At 47.9% G+C, this 14,150-nt stretch overlaps 2 protein-coding genes across 3 annotated transcripts in view; one reads left to right on the forward strand and one right to left on the reverse strand.

The window, feature by feature from the left end:
• Positions 1-192: 192 nt before the first annotated feature.
• Positions 193-7,062, reverse strand: LOC120319328 (C-type lectin-like; the record flags this gene model as incomplete). The annotated part of the gene is made up of 6 exons (XM_039368080.1): positions 6,933-7,062; positions 5,996-6,110; positions 3,165-3,225; positions 2,809-2,906; positions 1,687-1,830; positions 193-313 (listed from the first exon to the last, which is right to left on the reverse strand). Coding segments are annotated over exons 3-6 (424 nt in total), but the record flags the coding sequence as incomplete, so codon positions are not given.
• A 3,141-nt stretch (positions 7,063-10,203) lies between these two features.
• LOC120319335 (kielin cysteine rich BMP regulator) overlaps positions 10,204-14,150 on the forward strand; it is a 50,705-nt gene continuing 46,758 nt past the window's right edge. For both annotated transcript variants that reach the window (XM_039368087.1, XM_039368088.1), the window contains exon 1: positions 10,204-10,343. In XM_039368087.1, coding sequence (XP_039224021.1) covers positions 10,220-10,343 — 124 coding nt within the window. In that variant the 5' untranslated portion in view covers positions 10,204-10,219. The remainder of the gene's footprint in view (positions 10,344-14,150) is intronic.

Here is a 14,150-nt window from a genome sequence, read left to right on the forward strand (position 1 = left end):
CACTTAACAACCGTGCGACTAACTTAACTGCAGTGACTCGCTTAACAACCGTGGCCGGGAAAGTCGTAAAATGGGGCCAAACTCGCTGAACCGCTGTCTTGCTTAGCAACGGAAATTTTGGGCTCAGCTGTGATCGAAAGCCGAGGACTTCCTGAACTGGCTGGGCTGCCATCCTTAGAGGAGATGCCTCACCGTTTCCCATTAAGTAGATGCAGTACTTCTTGTCTTCCGACACTTCAGGTAACGCTCGGGCCCAGTTGTGGTAAACAACTTTGTAGGCGTCTATCCACCACCAATCTTCCTGGGGCCAGTTCTGGAAAAGAAGAATCCCTTTTATCGAAGGGGAGGATCTCCGCCTGCTCACCCACCCGAAATCAGATTGTTTGATGATTCGGGGGAAATGAAAAAATGGTGGACTGAGGCAATCTCTCCTCAAGTACGGCTCTTGAGGGGTCTTTTGGCTCCCCCCCCCAAGCGACAGCAATGGCCCTCCAGACATCCAGAAGGCTCCGCCATTTTGCTGGGCCTTTGCAGGTTTTCACGGGTCTTGCTAAACTGGATTCCTCACGTTGGGTCTTCTAGAATGTAGATCTCCTGACCCACCGTCAGTGGTCAGTTTGCTGCTCTGGATGAAAAGTTTGGGAGATTTCCCTGGAGGGGGAAACTTCCATAATATGGTTTGTTTCCTTCCTTCCTTTCTCTCCTCCGTTCCTTCCTTCCTTCCTCTCTCTACTATTCTCCTCCTTCCCTCTTTTTCTTCCTTCCTTCCTCCCTCCCTCCCTCCCTTCCTTTTTTCTCCTTCATTCCTTCCTTCCTTCCTCCCTCATTCTTATTCTTTCTTTTCCTTTCTCTTTTCTTTTCTTTCTTTTTCTTTTTCTCCCTTCCTTCTTTCTCCATTCTTCCTTCACTTTCCTTTCTTCTTCCCTTCCTTCATTCACTATTTTCCTTCCTCCCTCCCTCCCTTCTGTCCTTCCTCCCTTCCTCCCTCATTCTTATTCTTTCTTTTCCTTCCTCCCTCGATCATCCTTCCTTTCTTTTTTCCTTCCTTCCTTGCTCTCTTTCCTTCTTTTCTCTTTCTTTTTTCCTTTGTTCCTTTCTTTCTTCTTTCTCATTCCTTCCTCCCTTCCTCTCATTCTTTTCCTTTCTTCCTTGCTCTCCTTTCTTTCTTGCTTGCTTTCTCCCTTCTTTCTTCTTCCTTCCTCCCTCTCTTATTTTTTTTCTTTTTCTTCATCCCTCCCCCTTCCTTCCTTCCTCCCTCCCTCCCTTCCTTCCTTCCTCATATCTACTATCTCTAGAAGAAGCCTGGGCTGTAGCCGGGGAGGTATACATCCTACCCCACTGTATATGAACCAACATTCTCACCAGCAAACTTATTCCTGACTTGTCAAAACGAAACTCAGAAAGGGCTGAAGAGCCCTCCATGTATTTCTTCGACCTCTGGTGGGACCACATGAACAACACTCATGTTTTACTCTGGGTCCACACCAAATGCTTAATCTGATTCCTGAATTCACCCACATTCTCATGACCTAGGCTGGGTAACATGGCAGAAAATAAGCCGGGATTGGACCTAATCACATTTGGCATGCTCTTTCTCAAACCCCCCCCCCCGCTCCCCCCGCACTTGATTAAAAAGCGATGTGGATAGAGAGAGACATTCTAAAATAAAACGAAAAGGATATTTACCTTTCCCTTGTAAAACATTCCGATCCAAACGGGTCCCAAGTTCTTAATTAGCAATGAGACAATGTAGTCGGACACGGCCGTTGTTTCCTTTTCATCAAGAATGGAGGCCAGGTGGGCACGCGTACCGTGCTTACGGCAGTCTTTCTAAGTAAGGGGAATCAGAACGGGCTCTTTTACTCAAGTCGCTCCAGACAAGGGGGGCTCCTACCTTGCTGGGATCCCGTGAGAAAAGAGAAGAGCAGAGCAGAAGAGCTTTATGGAATCTATTCCCACCCAGCCAATTCCTCCGGGAAATGCATGTATTGCATGTGTTGTTTGAGTGCCTGACAGCAGAAATGAGATTTCAACGTGAAGTCCTCGTTGCTCTCTCAGCTGGCTTGTCTTCTTGCTAGCACTGATGATGTTCCCTAGCTGGGTCATGAAACGTCTGCAAGAAAACAGCCCAGCTCAGAGAACATCAAGGACCCCACAGATACCCTCCTCCTTGTCATCGTCGTTCTCCTCCTCCTCCTCCTCCTCCACTCCACCAACCACTCTCTTCTAGCACTGATGATGTTCCCTAGTTGGGTCATGAAATATCTACAAGAAAACAACCAAGCTCAAAGAGCATCCCCACAGCCCTCCTCCTCCACCACCACCACCACCACTCCACCAATCTCTCTCTTCTAGCACTGATGATGTCCCCTAGTTGGGTCATGAAATATCTACAAGAAAACAACCAAGCTCAAAGAGCATCCCCACAGCCCTCCTCTTCTTCCTCCTCCTCCTCCTCCTCCTCCTCCTCCTCCACTCCACCAACCACTCTCTTCTAGCACTGATGATGTTCCCTAGTTGGGTCATGAAATATCTACAAGAAAACAACCAAGCTCAAAGAGCATCCCCACAGCCCTCCTCCTCCACCACCACCACCACCACTCCACCAATCTCTCTCTTCTAGCACTGATGATGTCCCCTAGTTGGGTCATGGAAACGTCTGCAGGGAAACCGTCACGCCCAGTGAGCACTGAGGACCTCTCAGATATTCTGACAACGATGTAACTGGGGGAATGCCAGGTGGGCTCATTGCCACATGTGGTTGGCAGTTCATAGTTCGGAGTGTGAACCTGGAGGGGCCCACCTTACCTCTGCCTCTGCCCACGTCCGCTTCTCGCAGAAGATTGAATAGCACGCTCCCCTGGAGGTCATCCATCCCGGCGGGCAGATTTCCGTTTCAGCATCACCTGTCGCAGAAGGAAGGGAACCTGGACCAGAGGCCACGTTTCAACACCCAGCGTGTAAACACAGGGAATCTTCATCTTGTACACCTCCTAACATCCTTCTCTGAGGGAGGGGGGGCGGTTCAGAAACGTGAACAATGAATGAATTAATGACAAAATGACAGAATTGGAAAGGGACCTTGGAGGTCTTCTAGTCCACACACAGACACACACACACCCCGCTCAACCTGGGCAGCACCAAAGCTCCTAGCAGGAACTCACATCTGTGCAACAGATAGATGGAAAGCAAAAGGCCGATGCGCACGAGAAGGATGGTCCGCATCTGGTTGGAGAAACAACAAAAAGAAATTAAAAGTGCACAAATTGAAGCACGTCATTATCTAGGCCTACATCAGTCCTCACCTAAACTGGAGGGAACCATGAATCAGAATCAGAATAGAGCTGGACGGGACCTTGGAGGTCTTCTAGTCCAGCCCCCTGCTCAAGCAGGAGATCCTTTACCATCTCAGACAAGTGACTGTCCAGCCTCTTCTTAAAAACCTCCAGTGACGGAGCTCCCACAACTTCTGGTGGCAAGCTGTTCCACTGGTTAATTGTCCTCACTGTTAGGAAGCTGCTCCTTAATTCCAGGTTGCTTCTCTCCTTGGTGAGTTTCCAACCATTCTTTCTTGTCTGAATCTTCTGTCCACAACAACATTTCCCGGAGCCTACAGGTGGTCCTCAATTTATGGCAACAACTGGGGCCAGGATTTCTGTTGCTAAGCAAAGCAACAGTTAAGTGAGCCGCACCCGAGTTTGCAATCTTTTTTTGGCCATGGTGTTACACAAATCACTGCAGCTGTTAAGTGAAGCACACGGGCGTTACGTGAATCCAGCTTCCGTCAGGGAGTTTGCTTCTCCAAATATGGCCAGGATTGTTGCAAATGGTGATCACATGACCCCGGGATGCTGCAACTGTCATAAGTACATGCCAGTTGCCACACATCCAAATTTTGATCACATGATTGTGGGGAACACCATGATCTGCAAGGTCCTGTCTTAAGTCCCTTTTTCAGTGCTGTTCTAACTTCAAAAACTTTTATTTCATTTTAATAAATAATAATAGTAATAATAGTAATAGTAATAATAGTAATAATGAGTCAAAATTGAGAAGACAGCAACAGACAGTAAGTGCCACCTATGCAAAGAAGCTGAAGAAACAGTGGACCACCTGGTAAACTGCTGCAAGAAGATCGCACAGACTGACTACAAGCAGCGGCATGACAAAGTAGCAACAATGGTGCATTGGAAGATCTGCAAAAAATATCATTTGCCTGTAAGCAAAAACTGGTGGGATCATAAAATAGAGAAAGTCATAGAAAATGATAAAATTAAACTGCTCTGGGACTTCAGAATTCAAACAGACAAGCACCTGCAACATAACACCCCAGACTTAACAATTGTCGATAAGAAAGAGAAAAAAGTCTGGATAGTGGACGTGGCAGTGCCTGGAGATAGCAGAATAGACGAGAAAGAACTGGAGAAGATCACAAAATACAAAGACCTACAAATAGAAATAGAAAGACTGTGGCAAAAGCAAGCAAGGGTAGTACCAATAGTCATAGGCTCCTTGGGTGCAATCCCAAAACAACTGGAGCACCACCTGAACACCATCGGCATTGACAAATTCGCTATTAGTCAATTGCAAAAGGCGGCCTTGCTAGGAACCGCTTCCATCCTGCGACGATATCTGTAATACCATCAAACATCCACATCTGCCTATCCCAGGTCCTGGGTAAGGACTCGATAAGTAGACAAAAATGCCAAATCCAGTCTGAACCTCTGACTGACTGTGTGATGATTAATAATAATAATAATAATAATAATAATAATAATAATAATAATAATAATAATAATAATAATATCTGCCTATCCCAGGTCCTTGGAAGGACTCAGTAGGTAGAACAAAAATGCCAAATCCATAATAATTTTTCCAAGAGTGGATCACAATAACAGCTTGTTAACAGAGAGTTCTGAAACTTAACAACTGTAGCAAGAAACATCGTAAAACAGGGGCAAAACTCACTTAAGAAATTTCTCACTTAGCAATGTAAATTCTAGGCTCTCTTGTGGTCGTAAGTCGAGGACTGCCTGTATATAAAGGCAAAACTCTCTTTTACTAATCAAGTGGACCATCAAGTTTACATTTATTTCGTAAACATATAGACCACCCATCTCCTATACATGACTCCAGACAGCTCCCCACAAAAAGAGAATTTTAAAAAGTACAAAGTGAGCAGAGTTCCAAAACAACAACAACAAAAAATCAGATAAGAATAGCAGCTGAGGAAACTCACCAACACTTCAACAAAGCCAAGTTGTGGGTTGCCCCACGTTGTGGGGGGGGGGGGCAATTCGACAACAAAACCAGTGCCTCGAGGGAGACAGAGAAATGCCAAAAACCGGTTTTGAACGGGAGTTTAAAGCCGGATTGGGGCCGTTTTGCACACCCCTGAGAAGTGGTGGTGCAAGGGAGAACGATCAAGATGGAGAGTGTGCTTCTTGTGAGGGAATGCGCGTTGTGTTAAGCTAGGAAAAACGGATCAGCAGCCCAGAAAGGACTGCAGGATTGCACGCCTGTGCCTAATTGGAGCACGCAGAGAGTCCTCAATTTACAACTGTTTGCTTAGTGGCCATTCCAAGTGACAGCGGCATTGAATGACGTCACTCACAACCAGACCTCACACTTAACAACCGGTTGCAGCGTCCCCAAAGTCGCGTGATCGCCACATGTGTCCTCCTCCCTCCGGCTTCCCAACAAGCAAAGTCAAATGGGGGGAAAAGCCGAATTCGCTTAAGGACAGCAGTGATTCCCTTAAGGACCAAGACGGTTTGCTTAATCGTGACCTCCCCCAAAAAAGTCGTAAAAATCAGGCATGAGGCTCACCGAACAGCCAGCTCGCTTAACGACAGAAATGCTAGTCAGTCGTAAATCGAGGACTACCTGAATTTGAGTTTTTGTGAGTTTTTTTTTCACCTTTCGCTCTTCAAAGAGATAGTTTTGCTGCCACGAGTTCTGGAATGCAAGCAGGTTAAAGGTGGGAATCGCTCACCTGTCTCTTTTCTGATGTTTTTCTTTATTCTGCTTTTTTCTTTTCTTTCCTAAAATGCTGCAAAAGCAGCTGCTGGGGGGTATTTATGACTCCAGTCAACAGGAAGCGTCCTGAACTGTGAAGAGGAGAGATTTGAGAATTTATTGGCGGCACCAGGAAATCTCTTTCCCATTAGAAAGAGGCACTCAAGCAAAGGATCTGAAACTGGGAGAGGCCGAAGGACCATCCGAACACGGAAAATCCCCCCAAGTCCTCAACTTAATGACCACAGTCTGTTGCTAAGCAAGGCGGTGGTTAAGTGAGGCGTATCCTGTTTTTACGATCTTTTTGCCATGTTGAATTTTGGGCTTGGTTGTGCTCGTAAGTCGTGGACTGTGTCGTGTGTTTCATTGCAACTTCAGACTTGCAGTCTGAACATTTTTCTTTTTTCTTCTCCTTTTTGCCAACAGCCTGCTCCATAATATTTGCTATGTAGTTCCAAGAAAAATACCAGCACACAATAATAATAATTAATAATAATAATAATAATAATAATAACAAATAGAAATAGAAAGACTGTGGCAAAAGCAAGCAAGGGTAGTACCAATAGTCATAGGCGCCTTGGGTGCAATCCCAAAACAACTGGAGCACCACTTGAACACCATCATCGGCATTGACAAATTCGCCATCAGTCAATTGCAAAAGGCGGCCTTACTAGGAACTGCTTCCATCCTGCGACGATACCTGTAATACCATCAAACTTCCACATCTGTTTATCCCAGGTCCTTGGAAAGGACTCGATAAATAGACAAAAACGCCAAATCTGAACGTCTGAGCATCTGGCTGACTGCGATGATTAATAACAACAACAACAACAACAATAATATAATAACAATAACAATAATAATTTATATTTTATATTTATATCTTATATTTTAAGGAGATGTCTGGTTGATACCTAGGATGCTGGTAGCAACCCGTGTCAACCATCAGTGCCAGCCAATTTGAATGTTCAGTTGACTGAGGTTCATGTCTAATGAATAAAAGATAATAATAATAATATCAACATGTTCCCATGTTCCTGAACAAAAACAAGTCAGGGGTGGATTCAGAGTTAGTTAAGCTGATTTAATAAGGCCTCCAGAACACAGAGAAATTTCCTGGTTGTAGTAATCACTCCTTAGTCATTGAAGGGTGCAAAGAAATGGCCACTTACTACGCAGCCTTTATTGTTTAAATAGAGGTTTGCAAATAGCAAAAGATACAGCATGGTAACAGCATTTCATTGGCTAAAATCCTTTACCAATCCTCAAGAGTAAAAAGCTAGAGGCCATAAACAGGGAAACTTGTTGTTCACGGGCTAGCCTTATCAAACTGGCAAGGTCACACAGACCTGCGTACTGTCACGTCACCATGGTGATATGAGGGGGGAGGGAGAAGATAGATGCAGAACAAAGGCACAAGCGTTGGGGGGCGCAGTTTTCCACACACGACTTTCGCCTATCTCTCATCTCTACACCTGGTGACTTTTGATAAAGAGGATTAGATGAGTTAGTACTGCTTTACAAAGCCTTAGTAAGGCCGCACCTGGAATCCTGCATCCAGTTTTGGTCACCACATTCCAAAAACAAAGACGTTGAGACTTGGGAAAGAGCGCAAAGAAGAGCAACTCGGAGACAAAAAATATATGAAGGAGGGGTGCAGGAATGAGGGATGGCTAGTCTAGGAAAAAGAAGAACTTGGGGTGACAGGATAGCAGCAGTGGTGGGAGTCAGCCAGTTCACACCAGTTCAGCAGCTAATTTTTGGTTGCCCAGGCCCAGAATGGTTTTCTGGAAGCGGCATCCACACAGAGAACCGGTTGCTCACCTATTTGAATCCCACCACTGGATGGCAGTCTTCCAACATCTCAGGGGCTGCCATAAAGAAGAGGGAGTCAGGCTATTCCCCAAAGCACCAGAAGGCAAGACAAGAAATAATGGATGGAAACTAATTAAGGAGAGAAGCAATCTGGAATTAAGGAGAAACTTCCTGACAGTGAAGACAATTAATCAGTGGAACGAATTGCCTTCAGAAGATGTGAGTGCTCCATCACTGGAGGATTTTTAAGAAGAGACTGGTCAGCCATTTGTCTGAAATGGTATAGGGTCTCCTGCCTGAGCAGGGGGTTGGACTAGAAGATATGAAAAATATGAGCCAGCCGTGTGCTGCAGCTGCCAAAAAGACCAACACAGTGCTGGGCTGCATTTACAGAGGGATAGAATCCAGATCACGTTAAGGTTTAATACCACTCTTCAATGCCTTGGTAAGGCCACACCTGGAATACTGCATTCAGTTTTGGTCACCACGATGTAAAAAAGATGTTGAGACTCTAGAAAGAGTGCAGAGAGGAGCAACAAAGAAATGTTAGGGGACTGGGGGATAAAACATATAAGGAACGGTTGCTAGAATTGGGTATGTCTAGTTTAACGAAGAGAAGGACAAGGGGGGACATGATAGCAGTATTCCAATATCTCCCATAAAGAAGAGGGAATCAAGCTATTCTCCAACGCACCTGAAGGCAGGACAAGAAGCAAAGGGTGGAAACTAATCAAGGAGAGAAGCAACCTAGAACTAAGGAGAAACTTCCTGACAGTGAGGACAATTCATCAGTGGAACAACCTGCCTCCAGAAGCAGTAAATGCTCCAACACTGGAAGTTTTTAAGAAGAGACTGGACAGCCATTTGTCCGAAATGGTGTAGAGTTTCCTGCCTGAGCAGGGATTGGACTAGATGACCTCCAAGGTCCCTTCCAACTTTACTATTATTACTATTACTTTACTACTATTACTACTTCCAAGGTCCCTTCCAGCTCTATTCTTATTCTGATCCTGGAATTCCGTGCCTGCTGGATGCTACTCAGCTCCATTGCTGGGCCATGCCTGCGTTGCAGAGACGTAATTGTGTTTCCTTAACCCATTGTGGAGTTTTGTGTGCATTGTGGGACGTCTCCGTGGCTTCTGTTTCAACTGCCTCGGAAGAGACGTCACATGGACGCCACATTAGTCTCGAGACAAATCCCCTAGCTGGACCTTTTGGCTCCAATGAAACCGTAAACCTCCCCCCCCCCAGAGCTGGTCTTTGAAAGGGGGGGTCTTCACTTAAAACCCCAAAGACATTTCCACTTCCTTTGGACAAAAAAAAAAAAATTGCAAGGAAATCAGATTAGGTTGAGACAGACCAGCTGGCCCCCTTCATGCTTCACCAGGCTCCTTCCAGCGAAAGATGCCTCTGAAATTCTGGAAGAGGATTCCAAAGATCTGGAGAACCTTCAGTCCTGCCTCCAACACAGACCAGGAGAAGACCTTTGTGGGAATTCTGGCCTTACATGAGGTCTCAAGTTGAGCAATACCTGTACTTAGGTTTTGCACGATACACAACTCCGTCAAGTGTGCATTTTTGTGCAACCTACAACGGGGCTCCTCTCCGTCAGGGAGGGGCCAAGACTATCCTGTGTTTGCCTAGAATAGATTTTTTATTTTATTTTTTTAAAACATTTTCTGGTATTCTGCAAAACATCTGGTTTTAATTGACCCTTGGGCCACGCAGCTGCCCCCTCGCCAAGGGCCTTGCCGCGGTTCGGCCAGCAGGTGGCGCCAAAGCCTTTCTTTCGCCTGCCTCTTCTAACCCTCCGCGCCTCCCTCGCCAGGTGAGGACAGGTGAAGGCTTCACCTGCAGGACAGGTGGCGGCGGCAGCAGCCGACGGAAGGGCGGGGTCTGCCTCCCCAGGGGGCTGCGGGGAACGGACCTCCCCCACTTTCCCCCTCCGGGGTTCAACCGCGCCCCCGACCTCCCCTTTGGCCGAAGTGGGGTCCGAGAGAGCGTAGGAAGACCCCCCCCAAAAGGGGTGTCGGGGCGCTCCGTCAAGCAAATGGGGCGGGAGGGGGGGCTACCTGGCAGAGGGAGGGGCGGCGAGGTTGCAAAGACCCGCGCCCCTCCCTTCGCTCAGGGAAAGAGCCCCCCCCCGTGCCTGCTTATGGGGAGGGGGATCCCGGCGTGGGGCAGGTGGGCACGAGCCAGTCCCCGTTCGAGGCCCCCGTCCGCGCCCGTCCCCCGCGATCCGCCCCGGGACTTCGCTCCGCCCGCCCGCCCGCCCGGCCTCGCATCCGGGGGGGGGGCCGGCGGGCTGTCCCTCCGAGACCGCCCCCCGCCCACCCGTCCGGTCCGGCGGAGGGCAGAGCGGAGCGGGCATCCCCGGGTGGGCGTCATGCGGGGCTGCTGGCAGCTGTGGGCGCTGCCCTGGGCGGCGCTGGCCCTGCAGGGACCCTCCTGGACGGGCGCCGGGACCCCCGAGGGCACCGGGTCGGCGCGCCGGGACTTCGAGGACGACGGTGAGCGCCGGGGCTTCGGGGGGGCTGGCGGGCACCAGCTGCAAGCGGGGACTGCTGGCAGGGGAGGGCAGCAACCCCCCCCCGGGTGGGTTTCCACGATGCGTGCAGCCCACCCGCTGACTCGACGTCGGGTTGGGGTGGTTCGCGTGCAGCCTGAGCCGCTGGGAAGGGGGCTTCGTGGTGGGGAGGGGGGAGCGGGGAAGGGAAGAGCCAGGGCTTTCGGGTACACCGCCCCTGGCTTTGGAGGCTCTGCTGGTCCGTTCCCAAAGGGAGGGTGAGACAGCCATTTGTTTCCTGCCTGAGCAGGGGGTTGGACTAGATGACCTCCAAGGTCCCTTCCAATATTATTGTTGTTGTTGTTATTGTTGTTATTATTATTACTATTACTATTATCCTTGTAAAATCAGTGATCCGGAAGGTCTGTGGAGCTTCTCCAGGTAGTTCCTGGTTGTCCCGAAGGTGCCTTTTTCCAGGAGGCAACTGGACTTCCTTTGTTTTTCCCTTTGAAGAGGTTTCGCTCCTCATCCAGAGAAGCTTCTTCAGCTTCCACCATCCAGTCAGAGCCGAAGAAGCTCCTCAGATGAGGAGCGAAACATCTTCAAAGGAAAAAAAAAAAGGAAGTCCAGTTGCCTTCTGGAAAAAGGCATCTTCGGGACGGGGATCAGGAGAGTCCGCGACCCGATCTGTGGCTTGCCAAGGGGTCCACTTTGGGCAGCTTGCAAGGTCTTGTCCTGGGCGACATCCAAGGTCCCTTGAGGTCATCCAGCCGAGCCCCGCATAGCAAAGGAAGCTCCTATCAAACTACAGGCAGTCCTCGACTTAGGAGCGCAACTGAGGCCGAAATTTCTGTCGCTGGGCAAGACCTGTTAAATGAGTTTTGCCCCATTTTGCGCCCTTCCCTGGTATGGCTGTTAAGTGAATCGCCGCCATTGTTAAGTCAGTCACACGGTTGTTAAGTGAATCTGGCTTCCCCATGGACTTAGCTCGTCACCAAAAGGATCACGTGACTCGGGGGACACTGCGACGGTCATAGATATGAGTCGGTTGGCAAGGGCCTGAATTTGGATCACGTGACCACGGGGATGCTGCAACGGTCGTAAGTGTGAAAAATGGCCGCAAGAGTGAAAACCGGTTGTAATTCCCTTTTTTTTTCAATGCTGATGGAACTTTGATTGGCCACTAAATGAAGGATTGTAAGTTGAGCGCTCCCGGTAACCTAAGTGCCCCTGCCAGTGAAAGCAAAGATATATTATGTCTACAAGCACTCCCACCATCTACTAAGAGGAACATTCATCCAATTGAGCAATAAGGCAAACTGAACCAAGTAGTAGATTTATTTTTCATGGCCAAACCATGTTGACTTTTGCTTCTTAGGACTTTCCCTGTGTGTGCTAACACACTGGCCTCTTGACAATTTGCTGAAAATCACTCCCAGCTGTTGATGCCCCATCTTCCTGGATATCCTGGTGGCAGACAGCAACAATATTTGCTCTCCTCCAGGCAGCTGGAACTTGACTAGGGTTTTCTCCAAAACGGCACGAGAGTTTTCATCCAGCAAGTTTTTAATGAAATTTTGGGGTGCGATTTCATCATTCAAAATGAAACCCGCTCTTTAAATAAATCTCATTTAATGCTGCCCAGTCACCCTGCCTTCCACAGTCTCCAGTTTTGTGTTGGAAGAGGGGGAGACAGAACGAAAACGCTTCTGCCTTTTCTTTGCTCGCTGATCCGCAGGGTCCCTTTTGTTGCCTTTTATTTTTATTTATTTATTTTTTATTGAAGTTTTTATTAAGGAAGAAAAAAGGATTAAAAACATTGAACGTGGTAAATCGTCTTTGACTGACATCTCAGTCCATATTGTACATTAATTACATATAATATATCTATATACAACTTTTCAACTTTTTTTTTAAAATTAGCATTCTTTACCCAAATGTAGGGGGTGTTGTTGTTTTTTTTTAAAGAAAATTGTATTGATTTTCTGGTTTTACATTTAAATATTTGAAAAGCAACGTGGTGGCTGAGTTGATCAATAATTCCAATGAAGGTTTTAGCAGTCAGGCCTTACCATGAGAATAGCCTAAAAAATCTACCTCTTTGGGCACGTTTTGGGCACCAGGGACCGGTTCCGCAGAGAGAGGTTTTTCCACGGACCGAAGAGTGTGTGGTTTTGTGTGGTGCCTGCATCCCGCGGATGGGGCTTTGCTTGTTTGTGCGGACCAGTTGCTGACATGCACAGCCCGATACAGGTCCATGGACCAGGTGTTGGGCCCCCCTGCGATGGATAGTGGCTTTTGCACTGAGCTGCTGGCTGGGAGGAATTGGCTGCTACTTGGCTGCTGTGGCATCTTCTTTGCCTTAGCAAAATCCTAAATATAGGTACTCCTCGCTTTATGACCGGTCACTAAGTGAGGACTAAGTCGTAAGTTGACGACTACCTGTATCTGGGATTTTGCAAAGGCAGGGAGGAGATCCCGTCGCTGATTGAAGTTCTAACGGGCCTATCTGGGGGTACTATTAACCCAGATTTGAAGTCCTGGTGGCCACCCCCACACGGTCGTGTGACCCAAATTCAGCCCTCGGCAACCAGGCTGCATTTACGGCTGTTTGCGGTGTCCCTCAGTCACGTGACCTCATTTTATATGAATGTTTTCCCCCCAAGTGCAACGTTTACTTCTGTTTTTTGGTGAAAAGGCATCTTCCAGGAACCATGGTTTGGCTTAATGACCGTGGGTGTTGACCTAATGACTGCCACAGAAATGTCATAAAATTGGCTCTGTTGTGTGACTGTTGTGTGAGTCTATAAAATGGGGCAAAATTCACTTAACGACTGTCAAGCTCCATTCTGGTCGTACGTCGAGCATCATCTTGTCATGAAAGTTCCTCCCCCATCCCCAAGAATAAGAAACCCACCCCACCCATCCCCCTTTGCTGTTTTGCAGAGTTTTAATGAGTTCCATGCCCCAACAAGTTTTAAGGCTTGCTTTTAGCTCATTTTTTTTTAAATCCTTGTGGCTCTGCTTTACCCATTATTTCTCAGGTGTTATCCCTGCAAACTCCCTTCCCTTAAGAAACCGTCTTAGTTCAGTATGGAGACAACCTGGAAGATTGGCCCAGTTGTGCTTTCCAAGCCCAGGTGTGAGATACGAGACCTGCAGGATCCTTGTCTGATCTTCGTGCTTTCCTTCTGCGTCTTAGCTTGTGTACTTGCTGTGTAGAATGCGTCCGTGGGAACATTTATCAACCCTCCCATTGGATCCAAACCAACAGAAGGGAACTTTGCAGCCCAGGATTGGACTGTGGGGTCCCTGGTGCTCTCTGAGCCGGGTGGTTTTCTTGCAGACGTTTCGTGACCCAGCTAGGGAACATCATCGGGGCTAGAAGATAGTGCGGTTTGTGGAGAGGAGGAGGAGGAGGAAGAGGAGGAGGAGGAGGAGGAGGAGTAACATGGGGTCCTTGGTGCACTCTGAGCCTGGTTGTTTCCTTGCAGACATTTCATGACCCAACTAGGTAACATTATCAGGGCTAGAAGGGAGTGGGGTTTGTGAAGAGGAAGGAGGAGGAGGCGCATGGAGTCCTTGCTGCTCTCTGAGCTTGCTTGGTCTTGCAGGCGATTCATGGCCCAACTAGGTAACATCACCAGAGTTAGTCTGGAGTTTGCTCTCTTTCTATTCTAGTGGCTCACCCTGTCAGTGTTGTTGGGAGTATCCTTGATGCCTCCTCAATTAGGGCATTGTTTACTCGACGTCTGAAGCCAACCAGCAAAGCGAGGTTTTAACCCCCTTCAGAAGGCCAAAAGCCTTGGAG

Source organism: Crotalus tigris, unplaced genomic scaffold, assembly GCF_016545835.1.
Source record: "Crotalus tigris isolate CLP2741 ecotype Arizona unplaced genomic scaffold, ASM1654583v1 scf7180000020623.132173, whole genome shotgun sequence".
Classification (NCBI taxonomy): domain Eukaryota; kingdom Metazoa; phylum Chordata; class Lepidosauria; order Squamata; family Viperidae; genus Crotalus; species Crotalus tigris.